Genomic DNA, 21,123 nt, shown 5'->3' with positions numbered 1-21,123 from the left:
CTCCGATCGGGATACAATACTTGATACATTCTTGTTTTTTTTTTTTTGTTTCTTCTTTTTCTTCGGATAGACGTGAGCTCGATAGATTCCTCCCACGCGGTCCAAATAAACAAATACAGAGGCAGAAAACGGTGCCAACAGTTACAGTGATACAAGAACATTTAAAAAAAAAAAAAAAAAATGAAATAAATAAAAAGATCGCAAAGAAATTGAAATAAACAAAACGGGAGCTAAACGGAAAGGAGCACGAAAAGAAAGTAAATATCGTCGCAGATCCTCAAATCCCAAAGGTATTCCGCATTGTTCCCTCCCCTCCCACACACACACTACCCTATCCATCTACCTCCCCCCATTTTTATTTTTTTGATATATATATATAGACTATACTACAGCAAAAGACATTCAGAAGAGCAGACCGGAGTGATAGAAAACACTCATGCAAAGAAAGCCTTTTTCACACATAGTCACCAACACAGGAAAAATCATGTCAAACAACAGCGCTGTCAACAGTCAGTGCCTTCAGGTCTTTTAGTGGATGTCGTTATTGTTGTTCTCTACGGACTTTTGATTTGCTACTGTACTTGATAAAAACGATATTGATATGACAGACCGCACCCATTAGGCTAGCAAGTCTTCTGACTAGACTGACCTCCTCCTCCTCCTCCTCTTAGACTTTTGTCCATGAGACCCGGGGATCCAAGAGTTTATTAACAACAGTCTTCCATTCGGGATCCCCGTTGACCCAAAGAAATGTTCAGCCGGGAGGATTTTTTTTTTTTTTTTTTTTGCAGAAGAACCGGAGCCTCAAGGAATGAGCTTATGTTGATATTCCATTATATAAAAAAAAGGCGTGATGATTCTTTTTTTTTTTCTTTTTGGCATCTGTTACTCTTTTTTTGTTTTCTTTAAATCTGATATATGCTCTACTTTTACAATCATTTTCTACACGGCAAACAATCAAAGAGTTTCATTCCAAAATTAAATAGCCTCTAACAAAATGACGACAGCTATTAAAATAATATTAAAGTCGTATTTCAACCTGTATTTACAAAAACAGTTTTGTTTTTCTGACAATCATCTTGGACCTTAACCGATATAGCATTTCATATATATATATTTTTTTGCTTTAATAAATCGTTTATATTTTGGAATGAAACCCTTCAATCTGAGATTTTTTTTTTTTTAATGCACATTCAGTCCACTTTTTGCATTCACCGCTGATGCAGTCTCTCGGTAGTTTCTTTGATATTATAAATAGAATAGTCTTGCCATAGAGTCTTTCTTTTCGCAGATATATTTTTGTATATAGTGAGATTTTTCTACACAGACAGATATTTTATGTTTTAAATCCACCTCCACGGTTACAGTTCCTCCGAGCGGATGACGTGGAACAGCGTGACGTTGTAGAGCACCTGGTGGCCATTGTTCCAAGCGTAGAGGGCGCGGTCACGCGGGTTGTAGTCCAGCATGGAGATGTGCGAGTACTTATTCTGGAAGGCAATGTCGATGTACTCGTACGTAGAGGAGTTGGTGGAGTAGGCGTAGTAGACCTTGGTGCCTCCCGAGTAGCCGTTGGTGACGTAGAGTGTGCCGCAGATCATGAAAGACTCGCCGGCGCTCCTTTTGGGGTGGTTGGTGGTCCAGCTCTTGATGATCTGCAGGGTGTTGGGGTTCAGCTTGCTGATCACAATATTGCCAGCGTTCTGGTTGGTGGCGTAGACAGCCCACAGGCCCCCCTCGTCCACCATCAGGTCAATGTCAGAATGGCCTCCCCAGGCGTAGTGGTACGCGTTGTTGAAGCCGGCGTAGTCGAGCTGCCGGGACTTGCTGATGGAGGAGGTGCGGAAGTCGAACTTGATGATGACGTGGCTCTGGAATTTGTTGAAGTAGATCGAGCCGTTGTAGACCACCTGACCCGTTCCCGACCACGGGTGGGGCAGCCGGTGGGACGTGAAGTTGTCCGACGTCATGAAGTCCTGCATGGACCTGTACTCCCTCACGAAGCGGTTGTTGTGGTAACCGTCCATGTACCAGACCTGGGCGTCGTGACATGAAACAGAGGGAGCAATTAGAATCGCAAAGAGCACTACTTCAGTCGGAGCTAGAAATCCCTGTCATCATCATTCGTCAGGGTGCCTTTGTGAATATCAGAATCTCGCATGCAGATCACACACAGAATAAATCAAATCACACTGTCAACAAGCAACCCAATTAAGTTAGCGCTGAGACTTGTTCAAGGAGCAGGCGAAGCCGAGATCCTGGCGCTTCTGAATACAAACAGTCAGGATAACAGCAGCGGGGTGGCATGCGCCCGGCCCCGCAGGGATAATGCCCATCATTCCAGATAAAAGGCCTGTCTCAGCTGCTTTGACCCAGCTTCCTGCTGGCCCCCGTGGCGATGGGCAGAGAGCTCTCATTCCGCAGCCACTGGAGGCTCAAATACTTCCTCAGACACAGTGGGACTGATTCACCTGAAGCCCTTCTCCTACCTGGTACCCATGTGCTGCTGTGATTGACTTAAAAAATGATTCACATCAAGGAAACAGGTCTCACAGGGACAAAAAAATAAATAAAAAAATAAGAAGGCAAGAGATAAAAAGAAGTGGAGCAGGCCTGTCTGCTCCCGTCAATTACGCTCAGGCTTCCGTTTCGGCTCTCTGACAACGCAGCACATCTTTCATGTGTTCTGTTCAAAATATATTAGTTTCAACTAAAAAAAAAGTTGCCTTACAGTATGCTAAATATAACTTTAGTCAGCAGAAAGCTTCGCCACTGCCGATGAGAAGTTTTTAAAATACCCGAGATTATGCAGGCCACGTTGTCAAAACAGTTAGCCTTCAGAAGGAGGAACTGTAACTGTACATTTTACGCAGCTGATGTCCTGAATACTGCTGATTCCTCTCTTTGCTCCTATGTGACATTGAGAGTGCTGTCTGTTATTAATGTGCCCCATAAAGCCGGAGCGGAAAGAGCATGTTCGAGCTTAGCAGACAAATAAACTTTCTTTATTTCCAGCTCCCTCCCTCCCTCCCATACCTCGTCCGCTGGGCCGCTCCCTGTTAAAGCTGTTTAGATTTATCCATGCCGTTTTATTTTAATGTGTTAGTAATGACTGCAGGCCCGTTTATTGAGCCAACAGAAGCCCTGCTGCGTAAAGGCAGAGCAGACGCGATCGCCTTCTGAAATAACAATGACCAGTTAACACAGACTGTCACCAAAGTTCACTGGGAGAGTTGGCCTTAAGTATGAGCAAGTTCAGCTCCAACTTTAGATTCAGGCAAACTATTAGAACTGCTGATCCTGAGGTACTCGTTCCCTGAATGAAGGTCCTGATCCCAATGTGTGCTTATCAAACTGTGATAGGTTGAAACTAATTAATAATTCAATAGACCATATTGCCATACGGAGATTACTATATTTGTTTCACCAGCCATTAAAAACCCTGTAATAATCACATTGCTATCATAGAAGAAACTCCAAAAATGTTGATATTAGAGAAGATGGAACTGGTGAATCACCGACTTAGGCTACCTTTACACGGAAACTATCTGAACCAAAAGCGCAAAAGTGGCGTTTCGTTTTCACTTTTAACTCCGCATTTAGACGAGCGTTTCTGAAACAAATCTGTGTTCAAACGGAAACGCAAAAGTGTGTGAAATTTCATACACATAGATGCAGTATACCGCCAGATGGCTAGGTGGCAACACTCCCAAGAGTGCCTGCGTAGAGGTATTTACTTTTCTTCTACTTTTCCACGCTTAGCGCACGAAATACATTAACCAAAACAACCACTTGGATACAAATTATTGCGGCTAGGGCCTGTTGAACCTCCATCGCGGAGCTCGACATGTTGTTTACTTGTTTTTCCGGTCCTGTCGCATGCTTGTCACGTCATTTCTATTCGACGAGAAACGCAGTTTTGCGTTATTCACCCTTTGCACGGTGACGCGAGGGTGGAGCGTTTTTAAGATTTCCACTCTGGAGGGTGGTTTCACTTTTTTGCGTTTTCAACCCCCAAAAACGCCGTCACCATCTAAACGATATAGGACATCCGATAAAATGTTTTGCGCTTTTCACCTCCAATCGTTTCCGTGTAAAGTGCCCCTTAATGGATCAGAATTGCTTCAGATGCATTTTCTGTTGACCAACCAATCACTGCAACTTACGAAGCTACACATCAGTGTCGATGTGGCGGACATGTCAACTAGTTCTTTCCGCCGTGTATTTGCTAGACGAATTTCTTTCTTTCTTTCGCTTAAAACGAAAGGCCTGCCATGCCTGTCATGGTTGGAACATTGAAGCTACAACACAAAAGCAATGCCTTCAAAGAGCTTCACAGAGTTTTTTTGGGGGGGGCGGGGAGAAATGCAGCCTCAGATGATTCGAGAATTTTCCGCGAGATTATCGCCAAGAGCAGCTGCTTTCAGGTTACTCATACTCAAAGAAGCTCGAACACGAAAGACGACGCATTACAAGCTGCGCTAATAGCATGAAATTTGGGTACTCTTTCTGTCTTATGAGTCGCTGCTTCTGCCCTTTTTGGTTTTGGACCCCGGTCTGAAAAGCCTCCAGTCAAAGATAGAGTTTACTGGTAACTAGGATTGAGTAGCTAAAGAGGCAATACGAAAAGGACAGCAGCTAGTTCCCTTAGCCCTATGACGCTAGTATGAAGCATGACGCTAGCTACGATTAATAGCTAACTTGAAAATTGTTTGTTGGCGTTTTAATACCGACGTAGATCCAGAACTAATGTATATATATCGCAGCTTTCTTTCATATCTTGCTCTCAGATCACACTAGTGCACTGATGAGACTCAGACAGGTCTTGAACAACCTCAATTTTCTCCTGGGCCAAGAAAAAAAAAAGAAAAATGCAAGTATACCTCCAGAAAGTCAGCTACTGAAAAATTGGCCCTGTATTTAATTTGATGGAGCGAAAGGACCTGCGTTCATGTTTGGATTGAAAAACACTTTCTTGGAGCATAAAGGTAAAACCCTCGTGACCCAGACACAGGAAATGACTTTTAAGTGCGCCATCTCATTTCTCAGTTGATCTACTCTTAATATTAAAACACTCCATCGCAGAAGCTTTAAAGTGATAGTTTGATTGCTTTGAAGTGGGGTTTTATGAGGTACTTATCCATAGTATAGCCATATCCCATGTTCTGTGAGTAAAATTACTGCTTTGGTCAATGGAGTTTGGAGGCTTTTTAAAGATCAATATGACGGATTCAGTTCCCAGTTGGAAAAATAAAGCCGTCTGACTGCAAGGTAAAGATATTATTATAAATATAGCCTACACTTAAAAGCGATATAGATTTTTAGGCAGGGCCGAGATAAAGTTTGCAGTCGACCTCGTCCACAGCGGTTCAACAGTTGGCTTCGTTCTCCAAACGTGGAGCGTGCCGACCACCAACCACTGACTATGGATAAACTCCAACAAGCACACGTCAAAGAGGCCCTTTAAAGAGGAATTACAGATTTTTACAACCTGGACCGCATAAAATACGATCATTTACTCACCCATATAACTTTGGTGTCATTTGTTGACACCAAACGGGGGAATAGCATTAGCTAACGGGGAATGGCACTAGCATATCATAACAAAATATTGGTGAAATGAGCGAGTTTCACAGCAGATAACGTGTTATTTAGAGGCTGCATTTCGGTGCCCCAGTCACTCCCATTATATGGATATACGCGGCACTACGCTGGATCTAAATATCTTCTGAATGACTCCAAATGACACCAAAGTTATATGGGTGAGTAAACGATCTTATTTTATGCCAGAAATAAGGTCCAGGTTATAAAAAAAAAACGGTAATTCCCTTTTAAGGATAACGCTAACACTTTATGACAAGCAATCTTCTACAATTCTGACTTTCGGATCCAAAAAATAAGACCAGAAGTTCTAGTTCTCACACACTTTGGTTTGTTGGAAAAGTTTGCCTGAGGATTGATACTAAATAATGGATCATCCATGCTGGTGTGACTGTGTGCAGTGGTACATACCCGAGTATCTCCCTCGGGCGCCAGAGGGTCAGTCATCCAGGAGCCAAACCTGGATCCGGACGTCTTGATGGTGATGGGATCGCTGATGCCCGTCAGTTTGCCGCACGCTGCAGGGGTAGAGAAGTGACATGGGAACGTCTAGAGGCACCAGACACCACTTCGGTTTCACTGTAAGTCTTAAATGAATTTGCCTGAAATACGATTGAGCTCACGCCCAGTTTTGTTGCCATGTTTCTGCCTCTCTTCTCTCTCTCTCTCTCTTCGCTCCGTGATGAACTGAACAAGAGGTGCTCATTATTCAGTTCACACATGCTAATGCCGGTTTTACTCTCTCTGCGTGGACGTGTGAGAAAGCGAGAGGAAGAGAGGATAGGAAAGGGAGCGCCTCTGTGCGTCGGGCTCCTCCGCGCTACTTGTGAGCTGCTGCAGTGTTAATTAGTGTTGATTGAGGTGTTAATGTGAATTTGACAAAACTAACACCGGGCTCTGATTCCTTCCTGACTGAAAGCCGGTCGGACTAATGCTCTCCTTCTGATGAGAGAAACGAGAGACGCGGTTTCACCGTTTACGAGGCCTGCATCCAATCGTCCCGTCGTCGTCTTTTTTTTCCCAGACGTTATTTCACAAAGGTCAATTAGGTGATGTTGACGAGTTCAATCCATCATGTGAATGTAATGAGGCGTTCTGATAAGCTAATTTAAGGAGTAGGACTGTGACGAAGGCTCGTTTGAGGGTCTTCATTAGCATCTTTCTCCGTGGAGCGTTGCATTCATTAACCCCTTTTCTTGCAGCCCTCATCTCTCACGCTCTTAGTTAAATCACGACCGCATGACTGCAAACAAAAGACGTCTCAGAGTAACGATTACCTGTCTCACTTTCACATATTTCTTTCACTTACATAAAGAAACTTGTGTTTGTTTGTTTGCGTCGGAGCGTTTGCGCGTCTCCATGTGCAGCATATGTCGTGCCTGCGAGAAGAATGTGTGTGGGCATCGCACCTCGGCGGTGGCCCGAGAGACAAACACGTGGTCACATGAGCAGCATCTACTATTTCTAGTGGGGGGGTTGAGTCCCTTACGTAATCCTCGGTGGGATTAGAAACACACAATAACACGCTGGGCCATTGATTTATTTATTTCTTTTCTCCAATCAGGGCCTCCATCTTTAGATCGCACCGCCACTATAGGCCAGGCTGTCGGCTCTGGAGATGCACACGGGGTCTAATCCTCTTTTGGCCTGAATTTGCCTGGATTGGAGTACAGGGCAGAGCAAATGGAATAATGGGAACTGGAGCTGATGTCAGCCTGAAGCGTCAGGATGTAGATAAGGCACTCGCTCCAGGAGGCTCCTACATGAGCACACTATTTTCAAAGTTGTGTTTTGGTTATTTCACATTTGAAATATGTATATTCCTTCTCTTCTCACTGGTAAGCAGGGAGAGCTCAGCTGGATAGAAGATGATGTCACATACACCAATTAGGAGTAAGTAAGAATTAAATCAGACTCTGATGAAACTTGGTGGTTTCTGGGAATTAAACTCATCTTATTAATATGTTACCGGCTTAATTATTCATGAATGCTATAGAGAAATACCTTATCAAATCTTTCGGGGCTATAATAGAGCCCGTTGTTTGACTGCTCGTATTCCTTCCCTTGTCGGACTCCTTTCCTGAGATGTCCCCACGCTCCCAGATGCTAGCGTTTAACTTGATGAGCGCAATGTCGTTATTACCTTTAGGAATTATGGCAAAAACTATAAAAATAACATCCAAGCTGTAATAAGCCAATTACTCTTTACTTAAGGCGAGGGAGATGGAAAATTAAGGCAAACAGGGAGGGTGAGGCTCCTTGTAATGAGAGAATTATTCTAATTCTGTTCTGCGCAGATGAAATGGAAGGAGAAAACCGAAAAGGCGGCGGGTTTATGTGCTGCAGTGACCTTCCTGCTCCATTCGTCAGATTTCCAGTGCGCCGGGGCTGGATTTGCCTGAAGCCCCGTGCCTCCACATTGCTGGGGCACAACACAGGGTGATTTATTTATTTGATTATTGCCCAGCAAGCTGGCATGTCCTCTTGATCGATGGCCATTGTGTCCCAGCAGCCGCTGGGCTGTTAGTCTCTCCGGCACCAAACAGCTTGAAGGACAGCTCTGTGGGGACCCTAGTTACTCTCTTTCACTTTCCCCGCTCGCTTTCACTTCATCACTCTTTCTCCTTCCCCGTGCGACACTCCTATCAGCTTCCCCTGTCTCTCTATCTCTATTACTCAGCGCTGAAAATTTCTCCGGCCCACTCTCTCTGCTCCGCCCGCCGTTGTTGTTCCTCCGATGCAAATGCGGCCGGTGACCTTCGCAAGTTTAATCTCAGTAACAGGAGCGTACTGGAGTGTGTTTGTGTTGCACCATGCACGGGTGCCTCCGCAACCGTGTGAAGTTGAAAGGAATAGCCACCCTCTGTTCTGCCTGAGCCAGTCTCTCGCCGGGTGACCTCGCCTTTATCTCATCTGATCTTGCACACACACACACACACACACACACACACACGCGTTAAGTAACTCCCGCAGGTGCATTGCTCTCCTATCTTTAGCAGCCTGACCGCAGATGCGAGGAGCGGCATGCGCATTGAACTGGGAGCGAAAACGCGGAAAAGACTCCTGCTCCAGGCCAGCGGGATAGCAGGAGCAGAGGTGGCCTAGTAAAAAAAAAAAGAGATAAACAGAAGAAGCAACTGGTGCGCCGAGATTAGCTGTTTGTCTTCATGCTGAATTAAACTACAATCACAGTTGGTGGACTAGCTTTCCAAAAAGAACAGTGGGCATTGTAACCAAAAAAACCCTTTTTTTTTTGTTTTTTTTTTCTTTCCGTCATTTTGCTCTGTGAATAATTCAAAACAGGGACACAATATACCCGTGATGTGCCGCGTGTAAGTGTCTCTGCTCTTGTAATATATCTTAGTCACTGCAGTGTGGGTGTGCATCTATTAGCACCGTGGGCTGTGACAGAGGTGTGAAGAGACTGAGACAGGGGCTAAAAGCAAAGATAAGACTGTGATGAGAACTCTGAGAGGCATCGGTTGTGCAGCTCTCTTTGTCTGTATCCTAGCCATAGGTCTGTGTTTGTCTAATTTGCGGGATGCTGTAATATGTATTCATTTAGAAGTCTAAAATTAAGCAAGAAAAGCAACACATACCCAGAATTTAAGCAACTTCAACTCAAAAATTTTTTTTTTGTATCACAAATTAATTTTTGCTTTGCTTTTCTCTCATTAAAGCATTGTTTTTTTGTGCAATTTTCTTGTTTCTTTGCACAAATAATGTATAGAAGTTGCAGGATCTACTGGGATGTAACTGCAGAGCATGTGTGTTTGTGTCAGTTTGAAGGCGGGCATACACAAAACAGCAAAACGGAACCGTGAAATATCATCATGAGGACTGTGAAATGTGCATTTGAGTGGTAGTGGCATCGCAGCCACACATCATGTTCCTGTCATGTTCTGCGTATCGTGTGCCTGGGGATCCGTGTCCGACCCGGCCGCAGCGTCCTGCGAGCCAGTGGGAGTGTTTTGGTGCGTGCACGTGTTTGAAGCAAGAGTGTGTGCCAACAACTTTCTGTGCCTACCTAATTTTTGCATGCATGCTCGGAGTCTCTCCTCAAGATTTGACACTCTGTTGTGGAGCTCCTCGTAGTCATAGGCCCCCATCTCCTCCTGAAGTTCGCTTAGAACTGACGTCAGATTCTGGACCTCCTCCTTAAACTGCAATACCAATTTGGCATCGGCTTTGTACTCCTCCAACACTGGTATCAACGGTCTAAGCTCCTCCATTTTCGCTTTTATGGCCTGAAAGGATTAGAATAAGCTCGGTTGAGTGTCATGCGCGACAAAAGGAAGACCCGCTGTCCATAAAAGAAAAAAGAAAAAGAAAATCAAAACACCTGTCTGAGCCTGGCTACTCTAACTCTATCCTGACTCTTCACTCATATGACGCCTCCTCCCCCCCGACCCCCTCCTCCCCCAGCTCCCGTTCGTGTCCGGTGTTCAGTGTTGAGCGTGTGAGCAGCTGCTGTGTTTTTGTCTGTGCAGGTGTGTGTCTGAGCAAACAAACCCCAGGAAAATATTCTCCACCCCGCTTGACGAGCAGAGCAGGTGGCTCCGTCCTCCCCCTCCCCCGCCCCTGGCAGTGACCAGCCGTTAAAAAGCAAGCCCTCGGTACACCGACAACAATTGGGAAAGCTCTTTATTGGTCATCATCGTTTAAAATGCAACATCGTATTAAGGGTTACATGCTTTTACATGTCACACACAACAAAGTGTCTCGAATTTTTACGTCTATAGTTTTACGTATAGATTTGTTGAGTAACCAAATATGCATAGACAAAAGCCAAAGAAAAATAAAACGAATAACAGCAATTAATAAGAATAATAAGAATAATAAATGTATTTACGTTTGAAAAAAGCTTTTAGATGGAAAACTTTGACAGCAGCAGTAACATGCAGGAAGAGATCAGTGGTGGGTTGGTTTGGGAGAAGGGTGGGGGTCTCTTAGTCTTAATGGTGCTAAAAGGTAAATTAACTGTTTGACGCCCAAATGCTCTCAGTACTGTGGCCCAGTTCAGGGGAATCTGGAATTGACCTGCCTCTTCTTCCCTGTGGCTCTCTTTACATGTCTTAAAGTTAGCCCTGCAAGCAAGAAAACGACAAACTGTTGACAACTGTTGGCTAGAGCTCGCTAACCTAGCTAGCAGACACACAAACAAACAAACAAACAAACGAACAGACGCACGCACACTTTAGTATAAGCACTTCACAGGAATAAAATTGCGTACGTGCACTGGATGTGGCGCTGGCGGCATGAGGTTTGTCTTTTGAGCATGCATTAAATGACATCAAAGCACGCAAATGTATCAGCGCAAGTTGAGATGGTATGGACACTGAAGCGGCTTTTGCTAGCAGTAGGAATATGCTTGCACTTTGCGTGAGCAACCAGGGCTGAGTATGGAGTATGGAGCGTGCAATTCATTTTTTGGTTTTATCCAAATTGAGTATGCAGCAAAATTACAAAAAAACTTCCTCTGATGCAACTTTACTTCCAAACTTTCGTCCAATATTGAGTTCAAACAATTACTTGACAACAGAAATATGAATGGAAACTATTTTGTTAGCTGGTTGGTTAATTAATTATCATTAATAAAAGCCCAAAACTCCTTTTGGTTCACAGTAGGACAGTGCCACACTGCTTCTCTTCTCTGTTTCTTGAAATGTTCTATACAATTAACTCATAATTAGCATACTAATTAATACCAACTGTAGCTGCAGCTCAGAATTTTCATTTAAAACAGATATAATTTGGTCACTGTATCCCAAAATTCAAACAGCCCTGCTTGCAAAAATCCAAAATGGCTTCATTTTAATTTTGGACAGTAAACCCCTCAAATAACTGTCTTTGAGGGTTTAGAGTCTGTTGCATGTTATCAAGGAAGTGTGTCCCATGTGCTCACCGTACATGGGACACTGAGCTCATGCAACATTTCACCATGAGTTAAAGAATATCTGATTAAATCTGATTTAGGATTCAATCATTCTGCATGGTTTCCTTGAGTGAGCTGGTGTGAAATAGGGATATGAATCATCGCAGCTGAGTTTATGTATCCTTTTATTTGACCTCTTTAATTATGCATGCATTATGGATTTCTTGGTATGCAGTATGGCGATTCTGAAACGTCTCCGCGGTGGAAAGACACAATGGGTAAGGTTGTTTATAATGAGCTACGGAGCAGCTATGAAGGGATGGCAGTGGGGGTCAATGGCTCGAGGACCGTCTCCGTACCTTGTATTGCTTGGCGATGTTCTGCTTGTGATTCTCCTCCACCTGCCTGAACTTGGTCTCCAGGCCGCGGAGCTGAACCTCCATCTTCTCTACGTACTGCAGGTCCCTCTGGGTGCGCTGGTCCAGCACCTGGATGGACTGGGTCATGTTCTGGACCTGGCGTGCCGCAAGGGAGACGTTCGGTGATTAAATAAAATCTCACACGGTGCAATTAGAGCATGAGACGCAGAGAAAACGCAGCAGACTTTCAATATGTTGCTGTTGGCTTGGCGTTGTTCTCGCGGTGATTCACAAACTCTGACATCGGGCCAACTAGTCAGGGGCCTCAGACACATGGTGCAAGTGTAAAATGCATACTGTTAAGACATTTGTTTTCTGCAAGACTGTTTTGGTCCAGAAACTCCGGAAACTTGGCTCGCCTTCTATTTATTCAGGCAAAGATCTGTCGATGCCTCTGTGTCCTGGCTGCTCATGTGAATCAGGGAGCTAATCTGCATTATTTTAGAACGTCTCTGTCTTTGAATAAAACGGAGCTTAACATAATTGTGTTGCCTTCGCTCCCAGTCCACGACCATTGAGCTGGATTGCATCATGTTGCTTTGGGTTTAAGCAGAGAGTGAGTGTATGGCTGCCTCCCGTGATGCCTTGGGTTTCCAGGGAGCTCATTAGAGCGTGATTTCTATTCTTGTCCAACAGGCAGTGGAGTGATTGGAAGACCACAAACACAGGTAAGACTACGTGTGCGTGCACATGTCTTTGACTGGGGGAAAGGGGTAAAAGGAGCGAAGGCAAGACTTTTTTTGATTGCCGGAGTGTTGCCGAGGAGTTTAACTGATAATTACCTTCTCCAACAGCTGCCTCAGTTGTTTGGTGCGGGCATCCCGTGAGCACATGGACTGCTGGGGCGCCACCACAGTGCAGACACACCTTCCCTCGCTATCCTGGGCTGAACTGTACACCTGCCACGACTCCTCTGGATTTGCTGGCAACACCTGAATACAAAAGAGATTAGGAGAAAAAAAAAAAGGATGTTGGAAGAATACCGTGACATTTCATCGCTGCGCCCGTCTGCGGACACTTTGCTGTTTGCCATTTTGTGCTGCTAAAGCTGTGGAGTATTTATCACCTCCGGGACGCCACAGAACAGTCAGGCTCCACCCATGCTGTACTATCACACTATCAAATCCACACAAAGGGAGAACAGCAGTCAATGGAAGCCGCTCGGTGTGTGCGAGTGTAATGTGTGAAGACAAGGAATTGGAGACGAGATAAGACTGAAAGAGAGAAGATGTCCATCACTGCATCAGCGATTAAATAAAGCAAGCCAGACAGACCTGATGATTGTTTCAATTAGTGGGAAGGAGGGGCTTCACCGGATCCAAAAGGAGCAGTTGGGACTGTCAGTCAGCTACGGGTTTCTAACAAAAGATGTGCTGACAAGATCACAGAGCACCTGTCCTCTCTGTAAGACCCACTCAGTCCAAGATACGCTGGTCTAAAATGACAAGCCTAAAAGCCAGGCTTGCATATTTAAAGATCATCTAAAAAGCAGCATAAATGAGTGATATACTATCTGATCTGTGAATCCACCGATTTGACTTATTGCTTCTCAAATCCACTGCTCTGATTTCCAGCAGCTTCGAGCTTACATCATTACCCACGGCACGGAAAGAGAGCCGAGTGTGCCAGGAGCCTACCCTTGACTCTACCCCGGCTTTGAGCACCTCTCTCATTCACACTCACACACACACCGTGAAAGCAAGAATGAAGGCTCCCGCTGCTCCAGATGTACAATACAAGACTGCTTTCACATTTCTCGTGTTAATCCTCTAATTTTCCATCGAGGATCTCTTATTTATATCGGAAAAAAAAACTGTCAACTTTCCACTTGGTGCAGACAGATGCAGCGGCACAGTGGCAGCTGGAGCAACATAAAACCCAACAGCAAGAATCTATGATGCCCGTCCAAGTCTTTTACTTTTGCAGGCGCACGGTGATGGCAAGAATTTCTGCTCTAAACTGCGAACCAAACGCACTCAAGAGCGCACACGTTGCCTATCTTTGGATTCTAATTGAATTGCAATTGCAACCAGCCGCAGGAAATATGTGCTTAACTTACTCCTGTGCTCCGGTCTGGGTACCCTCCCTGCGCCGCCGTGAGCTTGGTGGTATTGAGCCCCACCAGAGAGGGGAGGGTCTGCGACATCCAGTTGGTAATCATCGCCATGGTGCTCAGCACGACGCCGATCTTCAGCAAAGGCACCGACATCTTCGCGCTCTGCTCCGGACTTTCACTCAAGCCGTCTTCATTCTACAGACTCCGGGGAGAAACCGGGGAGGCGAGTCATGTTGCCCAGAGCTGCTTGATGATGTTCCACCCGGGACTCCGGCTCGGCTGGTCGTTTTTTGGACATCTCCAAAGGAAGCGCTGGCGGCGAACGAGTCGGACGCGGTGCGGGAGAGCGAAACCAGGGCGAGGGACGGGGGTAAAACTGCAACACCTGATCCAGCGAGGGGTAAAAAAGCGGGTAAAAACCGAGAGCGGCTGCTGGAAAGCGTCCCCCGGATAGCTCCTCTTTCCGCGTTGTCCCGCTCACTGACGCCTCTCCGGTACACCCTTACTATTTCGTTCACGCCCGACGGTCCGCCTCCTTCCTTGGTGCGCTCTGTGATTAAGTGCCACTGACTACACACGCAGGCGGCTCCAAATGGATGTGAGGAGAAAGGAGGAGGTACTACGGATCTATCTATATCGCCAGACGCAATGATGTCAGCCAGGTTGGGCTCCGTTCACGGTAATATCTGGGAATGCGCCTGAGTTGCCCGTAGCCGCGCGACAATGACACTGACTGTCCGAGACAATGAACAGCGCGGCTGAGGTCGAGCGACAATGCCACTGTAAGAGATTATTTATAGCACACGTTACTTTCTGCCCCGGAGAGAGACAAGACTCTTTGGCAAAGAAGCGAATCTCCTCTGATCATGCAAAAAATGCCATCATAAAAGAAACCCCAAAAACAATCACTGCAATGCATTTGCACTTTGCAGACACACACGTCAAAATACGCACAGGCCTGGATGTCGCATTGGTGTGGCTGAGAGGTTGGAAGGGCTCGGATATGTAGTATTGTTTTGACACTCAGTTCAGGAAAAAAAAAAAAGAAAGAAAGAGGAGATAAAGAAGCTGAGCTCTTAATTTGTGAGTCTCTGGCGCCATCGTGCAGCTGATTTTGGCGTTGCTGGAATCAAAAAGGGAACGTCTGAAATGCAAGTAGGAGGCTGATCTCACTATTTCAAAAAACACCCGTCATTTTTTATTTTTTATTTTTTCATTTAAATGCACTGTATACACCGATCAGGCGTAACATTATGACCGCCTTCTTAATATTGTGTAGGTCTCCCTTGTGCCTCCAAAACAGTTGTGGCTCATCAGAGAATGGACATGGGCCTTTTGAGGGTGTCCTGTGGTGTCTGGCAACAGAATGGTGTTAGTGGGGGGGCCTTTGGGTCCTATGGGTTGAGGGGAGGGGCCTCTGTGGATCATCCCACAGATACTTGATCAGTTTGGGATCTAGTGAATTTGGAGGCCAGGTCAACACCTTGTGCTGTTCTTCATGTTTTTTCTTTTTTAGTTGTTCCTAAACCGTTTTTGTGCGTACGTGCCTGTGTCAGTCAAGGCTGCTGCCATCAAGGAGTGTCATTGCTATGGGGTGGGGGTGCCTGGTCTGGTCTAGGTGGGTGCTACATGTCTTAGTAACATCCACATGACTGAATGCCAGGTCCAAAAGTTTCCCAGCAGAACGTAGAACTGTCACAAGATGGTCAATGTTATTTAGGTCTCCTGTCAGTGGTCATAATGTTATGGCTGATCGATGTATAGTTCATGTTTTTGCGTTAGGATGATTTCTTACTAAGTAGACTTAATCATATTAATGTTAAGACAGGATTAATAATGAATTTGTCCAGAGTCTAAGTCACCATCATCAGACATGTAGGCTAATGCTCCAGCCTATGGGCTAAATGGTAGTACTGCATGATACATGATGTCCCCAGAATAGCACGAGAGGCTCTGAGCCCACAGCTATTTCCGTCAGCTCCATAATGCGTTTTCCTGGTTATCTGAAAGATGGAAGCACCAGTTTGTCTTCCTGTGCCTCTCCTGTCTTCGCTCTCTCTTCCTCTCTGGCCTCTTTCTCTCTCTCTCTCTCTCTCCCTTTCACCGCCTCCGCTCGTTTACGACCCTCGAGGCGACAGCTCACGGTGACGCCGGCTTCGCAGATTACAGTGGAGCACTGGCAGGGGTCAGCTCGCTGCCGCGCGCCGCTGTCCTCTCCGGCCGGGGCTTGTGTGATGCGGTGCAGTTCAGCAGAGCACAGCAGGGGTCCCTAATGGCATAGCTTTCGAACGGATGGAGTTAAGTCTCTGAGCTTCATAAGCGGGGACCCCTCTCGACTCCTCAACAGGTGATCTAAGCGATCAAAAGTTTAGGATTCGGCTTTTAATCTTGAGCGACGGCACAAGTGGCGGAATCAGTAGGTCGGTCAACTTTCAGCCAGTCAGTTAGACATTTTGTCAAGAGGGATTTATAGAGACTTGCAAATTAAGTAGTGTTTTATTGGAATTACACTAAGTAAACTGTCTGCAAGATCTCAAATGTGCAGACAGTAGAAGCACTTGCACACAGGAATTAAATATAACAGGCATATATATTTAAGAGTGTGTCAGAGAGATGCTTAAATTATACAGCCAGTTCCCTGTTTACCTTATAGTGATTTAGGGGTTAGGTGAATTTGTACTTCACCAAACAAGTGAACATATTTCGGAATATAATTCAACATAAGACACTTAAGCTACAGAAACTGCAAACAAACATCTGAATATTTAACCTTCAAAGCAGACCAGCGCCGCGCCACTGCGTCGTGCTTCATTTTTTTAGATTGTGTGTACACAGTGGGATAACCACACCACCACACTGAGTAGCCGGCGCACTAAGTGCTCATAAAGCAGCGAAAAATCCCATTTCCAGCCAGCGAGTGCTTTGCCACTAAAATGCACCGTACCTCCACCTACTCTTCTTCTGCTCACTTTCTCTTCTCCACCCCCCCACCCCCACCACCTCCTTTGCTACCATCGCTCAGCCAGCCTTACTGAATAATAAATAGCTCCAACCTTAGCCGCCAATCACAGCACGCATATTGCAATTCAGCTCAACTCCATCTCAGCTTCTCACATAAAACCCAGATTGTTTTCAGAACGTTTCAGTTTAGACTCGAGCGTCGCGGGACGTGCTGGCAAAGCAGCCGTTTCTGCTATTTTCCAAAAAAAAGTCCAAACATTAGTTTAAAAATACAAATCTGAAAGCAGCTAAAGAGGCGCAGGTGTCTTATGGTAATTTTCTTCGCTGTGGTTTGTAGGTTGCGTTGGTGTCAAAGGGCCGACTGCAGCACCGCCATCTGCTTTGTCGGGTGCCGGTGAGACGCTTCAGGACGTGGGGCCTGCTGCCGTGCGGGAGCCCGCTAGGTGCAGAACAGATGCCTCTCCTGGCTGCTTACTATTCTTCTCCGTGCGAACGCCAGGCAGTCGCTGAATAAATCCCCTCAGCGGAGGGGGATAGAGGTGAATGAATGCGGGCGGAATTAAAGAGAGAGAAGGCGCCACTAATCAGGCTTCTCCCTCCGCTCCCTTGGCCAGATGTTGAGAAACGAGCTGCCTAGAACGGGCTTGGAGGCAGTAAATGCAGCCATCATTGTTCGGTGTCAGAGGTCGAGGCCGGTTTTCCTGATCTGGCAGCAAAAGTCTCTCTTCCTTTCAGTGTCTGGATACACTCATCTCTTTATCTGCCTTCCACCTGAGATGTGCAGAGGCCTCGGTTTCCTTACAGTGAAGTGTACTGTAGGTTTCTATAGCAGAGGCCATATAAATAGATGCTGTCAGTGTGCCTTGTCTTGCCGTTCTCCTGGAAGGCAGCAGACAGGCGAGCCTGTGGACTAATATCGACTTACCTTCAAGCAGATGACACACACTCTCAGGCCATCAGAGAATCACTGTCTCTGTAACATGGGCTTTGACCTGCACACGCAGGACTCGAACCGACTGTCATGAAACTCCAAATGAAACCTTTTTTTCCACTCCCCACCACCCCCTCCTCCTCCTCCCAACTCTGACTGATGGCTTCCATCAATCTGTGCAAATAGCCTCATTGTTAAATTGTGTCAGCACATTTCTGTGCACTCTGCAGCTGCGCCGCACTGTACTCTCTGTCCGGAGTTCAGATTATGTGCCGCCCGCTAGAACTCGCTCCCTCGACATTAAAAAAAAGGAAAAAAAAGAAAAAGAAACTCACAGCAGTAATAACTTTGTGTAAGGTTACGGCTTTGATCAGACGACAAATTCCAAATGAATGTCAAAACCAGGCTGCTGCTCTCTGAATAAAAAGCGTTCCGTTCCCGGCCGCGCTGACATGTCTCATAAATTTGTGGAAATCAATTGCTGGCATATTTCTGTCAAGGCTATATTACGCCAATATTGTTCTAACACATTGGTTGTCAGGGCCGGCAGGGTTTGCAGCAACCTACTTCCAACACATTTTATTGAGTTTGTCACTTGGGAGTATATCACAGATACACTTGGGAACGGATATTAATTTATAGATAGCACCTCAGCGCCACATTTGATTCCCCCACCACCACTACCACCCCTCCTTTGTTTCCAATTACAAACCACAATTGGATTCACACTACGGTGAAGCCCGTGAAATATGACTTTGTGCTTGAGGAAGGGCAATTAAATCATCAAATCCTTCAGACCGGTGGTGGCAGGGCCTGGCAGTAAATAAACCCACTCCATCTCTCTCTCTCTCTCTCTCTCCCCCTCTCTCCCTCTCTCCCTCATCACCATGATGCCCTAATGTTTGTCATCATTTATAAAAGGCATCAGTTTAATGCAACAGCAACTACTGTGCACACTGCTGCAAATGGAATTTAAATATAGCAGAAAGTAGTTCCAGGAAGCAATCACATATGCATTTTACTAATTTGTTTCTACTTCTGAGCTGATTCTTGGATGCTTTCCACTCACTGTGCGGTCATTGAGCATGCTCAAAACACATCCACTGCCTCTGATTGTGGATTTACACCACTAAAGAGCAGCAGCATCCAATAATGGCCCCTTTCTTTCTTTCTTTCTTTCTTTCCTCTTCTTTCTAAAGGGGAAAGCTGCAGGCAACGTATTGCTCTAGAGCAGCGCTGCAGCTGATTAATAGGACCATTTGCTGATGAGGAAATTGACCGATCGTGCAATCTTTTCTCTATATTTGGCCCGTTTGTCAGCCCCGGCGGCGGAGACGCTGAATGGAGGGCTCTGCTGGATCTATCCGCGCCCGTCAAGCACAATGTATTCAACATCATGTAATCCCACCCGTTAATCTGTTTAAGCGGGGTGGAGGGCTAATTCACCGGGGCTCTTTATGCGAGGTAACCGGGGGTAATCTCTCAGCGGATCTGGAGCCAATTAACCCCCGGGTTCTAGCTTTTTTTATTTAAAACACAGGAGGTGGAAAATGGCGTTTAAAGCAAAAACCTACTTGGGTGAGTTCTGTGCCCATGAAGATGAGGAGAATCAGAGTCAGGAGCTTGCTCGCAGGCTGCATCTCTCGCCTCCGGTGTGTGTGGACCAGCGGTCTCACATGCAGATCGAGTCCCTTTGCGTCCCCCCGCACAGCCAGTCCTTTCCTCTCGGCTCTCTTTGCGCGCTGCAAGCCGCTCGCTTCTTTATTATCAGTGTTGGTGTTAGTATCACTACCTGATCCCTCAGCAGCCCGGCAGCAGAAAGCGACAAATCTGTTTCGCGGAATCGTCTCCGTGCATATTCATTTCATATCGGGGGAGCCTCTATCTTCGGTGCCTCTCCCCTCCGGTCGTGGCCGCACTTGTTTATCGCTGCGACGGACCGACGGCGAGCATCGGGCTAAAGGCGCGCAAAACACTCTCGCATGGACGGCTATAAACCTTCACTCCGATATTGGCAAAAGTTTACCTCCCCGCCTCAAGCTGCCGTATAAGCTCTCGACGGAAAAAATGAGACTGACGGCGCTGTTCGTGGTGCTGAAAGCGGAAGTTGCATCGCGGGGAGAGGGAGATTCAAATTGGCAGGAACACAAGAAGAGAGAGAACAAAAAGCCTCCCTGCTGCCAGAGCATGGAAAATCTGAGATGAGCAACAATAACTGATTCATATTAGTTTTAAAAACATATAATTCTCCAAAATAAAATGCTAAAATGATATCCTCAGAAACTGAACCCCTCTCCTTATGGTACATTAGCTTTTGTTATTTTCAGAGCTTGGTCTGAACAGAGTTTGAATAATTAGTTTCAAGTCACTGAGCTAAGAAGAGTTGAAAATGCCACATGCATAAAATTCATTCATTTGTTTTCTGTAACTGCTTGACCTCTGGGGGGTCGCCTGGTGGGAGCCTATCCCAGCTCTCATAGGGCAGAAGGCGGGGTACACCCTGGACAGGTCTCCAGTCTATCACAGGGCTAACACAGAGAGACAGACAACCATTCACATGCACACCTACGGCTAATTTAGAATCACCAGTTAACCTTTGGAGCATGTCTTTTGACGGTGGGAGGAAGCCAGAGGACCCGGAGAGAACCCACGCAGACACAGGGAGAACAAACTCCAGATGTAGCCCATGCATTTGTTAAATTCAGTTCAATTCAATTTGATTTGTGTAGCATCAATAACAATCCACATAGTTGCAAGAGCCCTGCGATGGACTGGTGACCTGTACCCCGCCTTTCGCCCGCTGATGGCCGGGATAGGCTCCAGCCACCCCCTGCGACCCTTCACAGGAACAAGCGGTTACAGAAGATGAATGAATGAATGAATGAATAGTTGCAAGATGCTTTACAGAACCCAGAGCCTGAAGCCCAAAACCCCCGAAGAGCAATCCCATCTGCTTGAGGGCAGCAAGAGTAGAGAGATGACAAAAACAGGGAGGTAGGACTGAAGGAAGGAGAGGAGGAGATGCTCTGGATAAAGTGTACTAGCAGCATATGAACTTGATGGAAACAAAAGTATATGGTACTAGGTGATGCATGATACATGGTAGTTTGGTAATAAATAAAAAGAACAGACAGAGTATTGGTTGTGGCTACAGTGTCTGTCTTCTAAGAGTGAACAGGAGCACAGAAAGCAGAAAACTATATCGGCGACAAAAGCTGTTCTATTACACGCGAGCCTCTGGCACGGCGCATGAATATATGAGGCGCCGTGATCAGATCGA

General features: G+C 45.9%; 1 protein-coding gene across 1 annotated transcript; it reads right to left on the bottom strand.

The window, feature by feature from the left end:
• Nucleotides 1-338: 338 nt before the first annotated feature.
• On the bottom strand, nt 339-14,322 carry olfm1b (olfactomedin 1b). The gene is made up of 6 exons (XM_084572523.1): nt 13,955-14,322; nt 12,678-12,827; nt 11,836-11,991; nt 9,629-9,848; nt 6,013-6,119; nt 339-2,036 (listed from the first exon to the last, which is right to left on the bottom strand). Exons 1-6 carry the CDS (start codon nt 14,102-14,104, stop codon nt 1,362-1,364), a joined length of 1,458 nt encoding a protein of 485 aa, XP_084428649.1. The 5' UTR covers nt 14,105-14,322; the 3' UTR covers nt 339-1,361.
• Nucleotides 14,323-21,123: the final 6,801 nt, after the last annotated feature.

Source organism: Chelon labrosus (genome assembly GCF_963514085.1).
Source record: "Chelon labrosus genome assembly, chromosome: 22".
Taxonomy (NCBI): domain Eukaryota; kingdom Metazoa; phylum Chordata; class Actinopteri; order Mugiliformes; family Mugilidae; genus Chelon; species Chelon labrosus.
The sequence above is the reverse complement of the archived record's forward strand: the minus strand, read 5'-3'. Positions and strand labels throughout refer to the sequence as shown.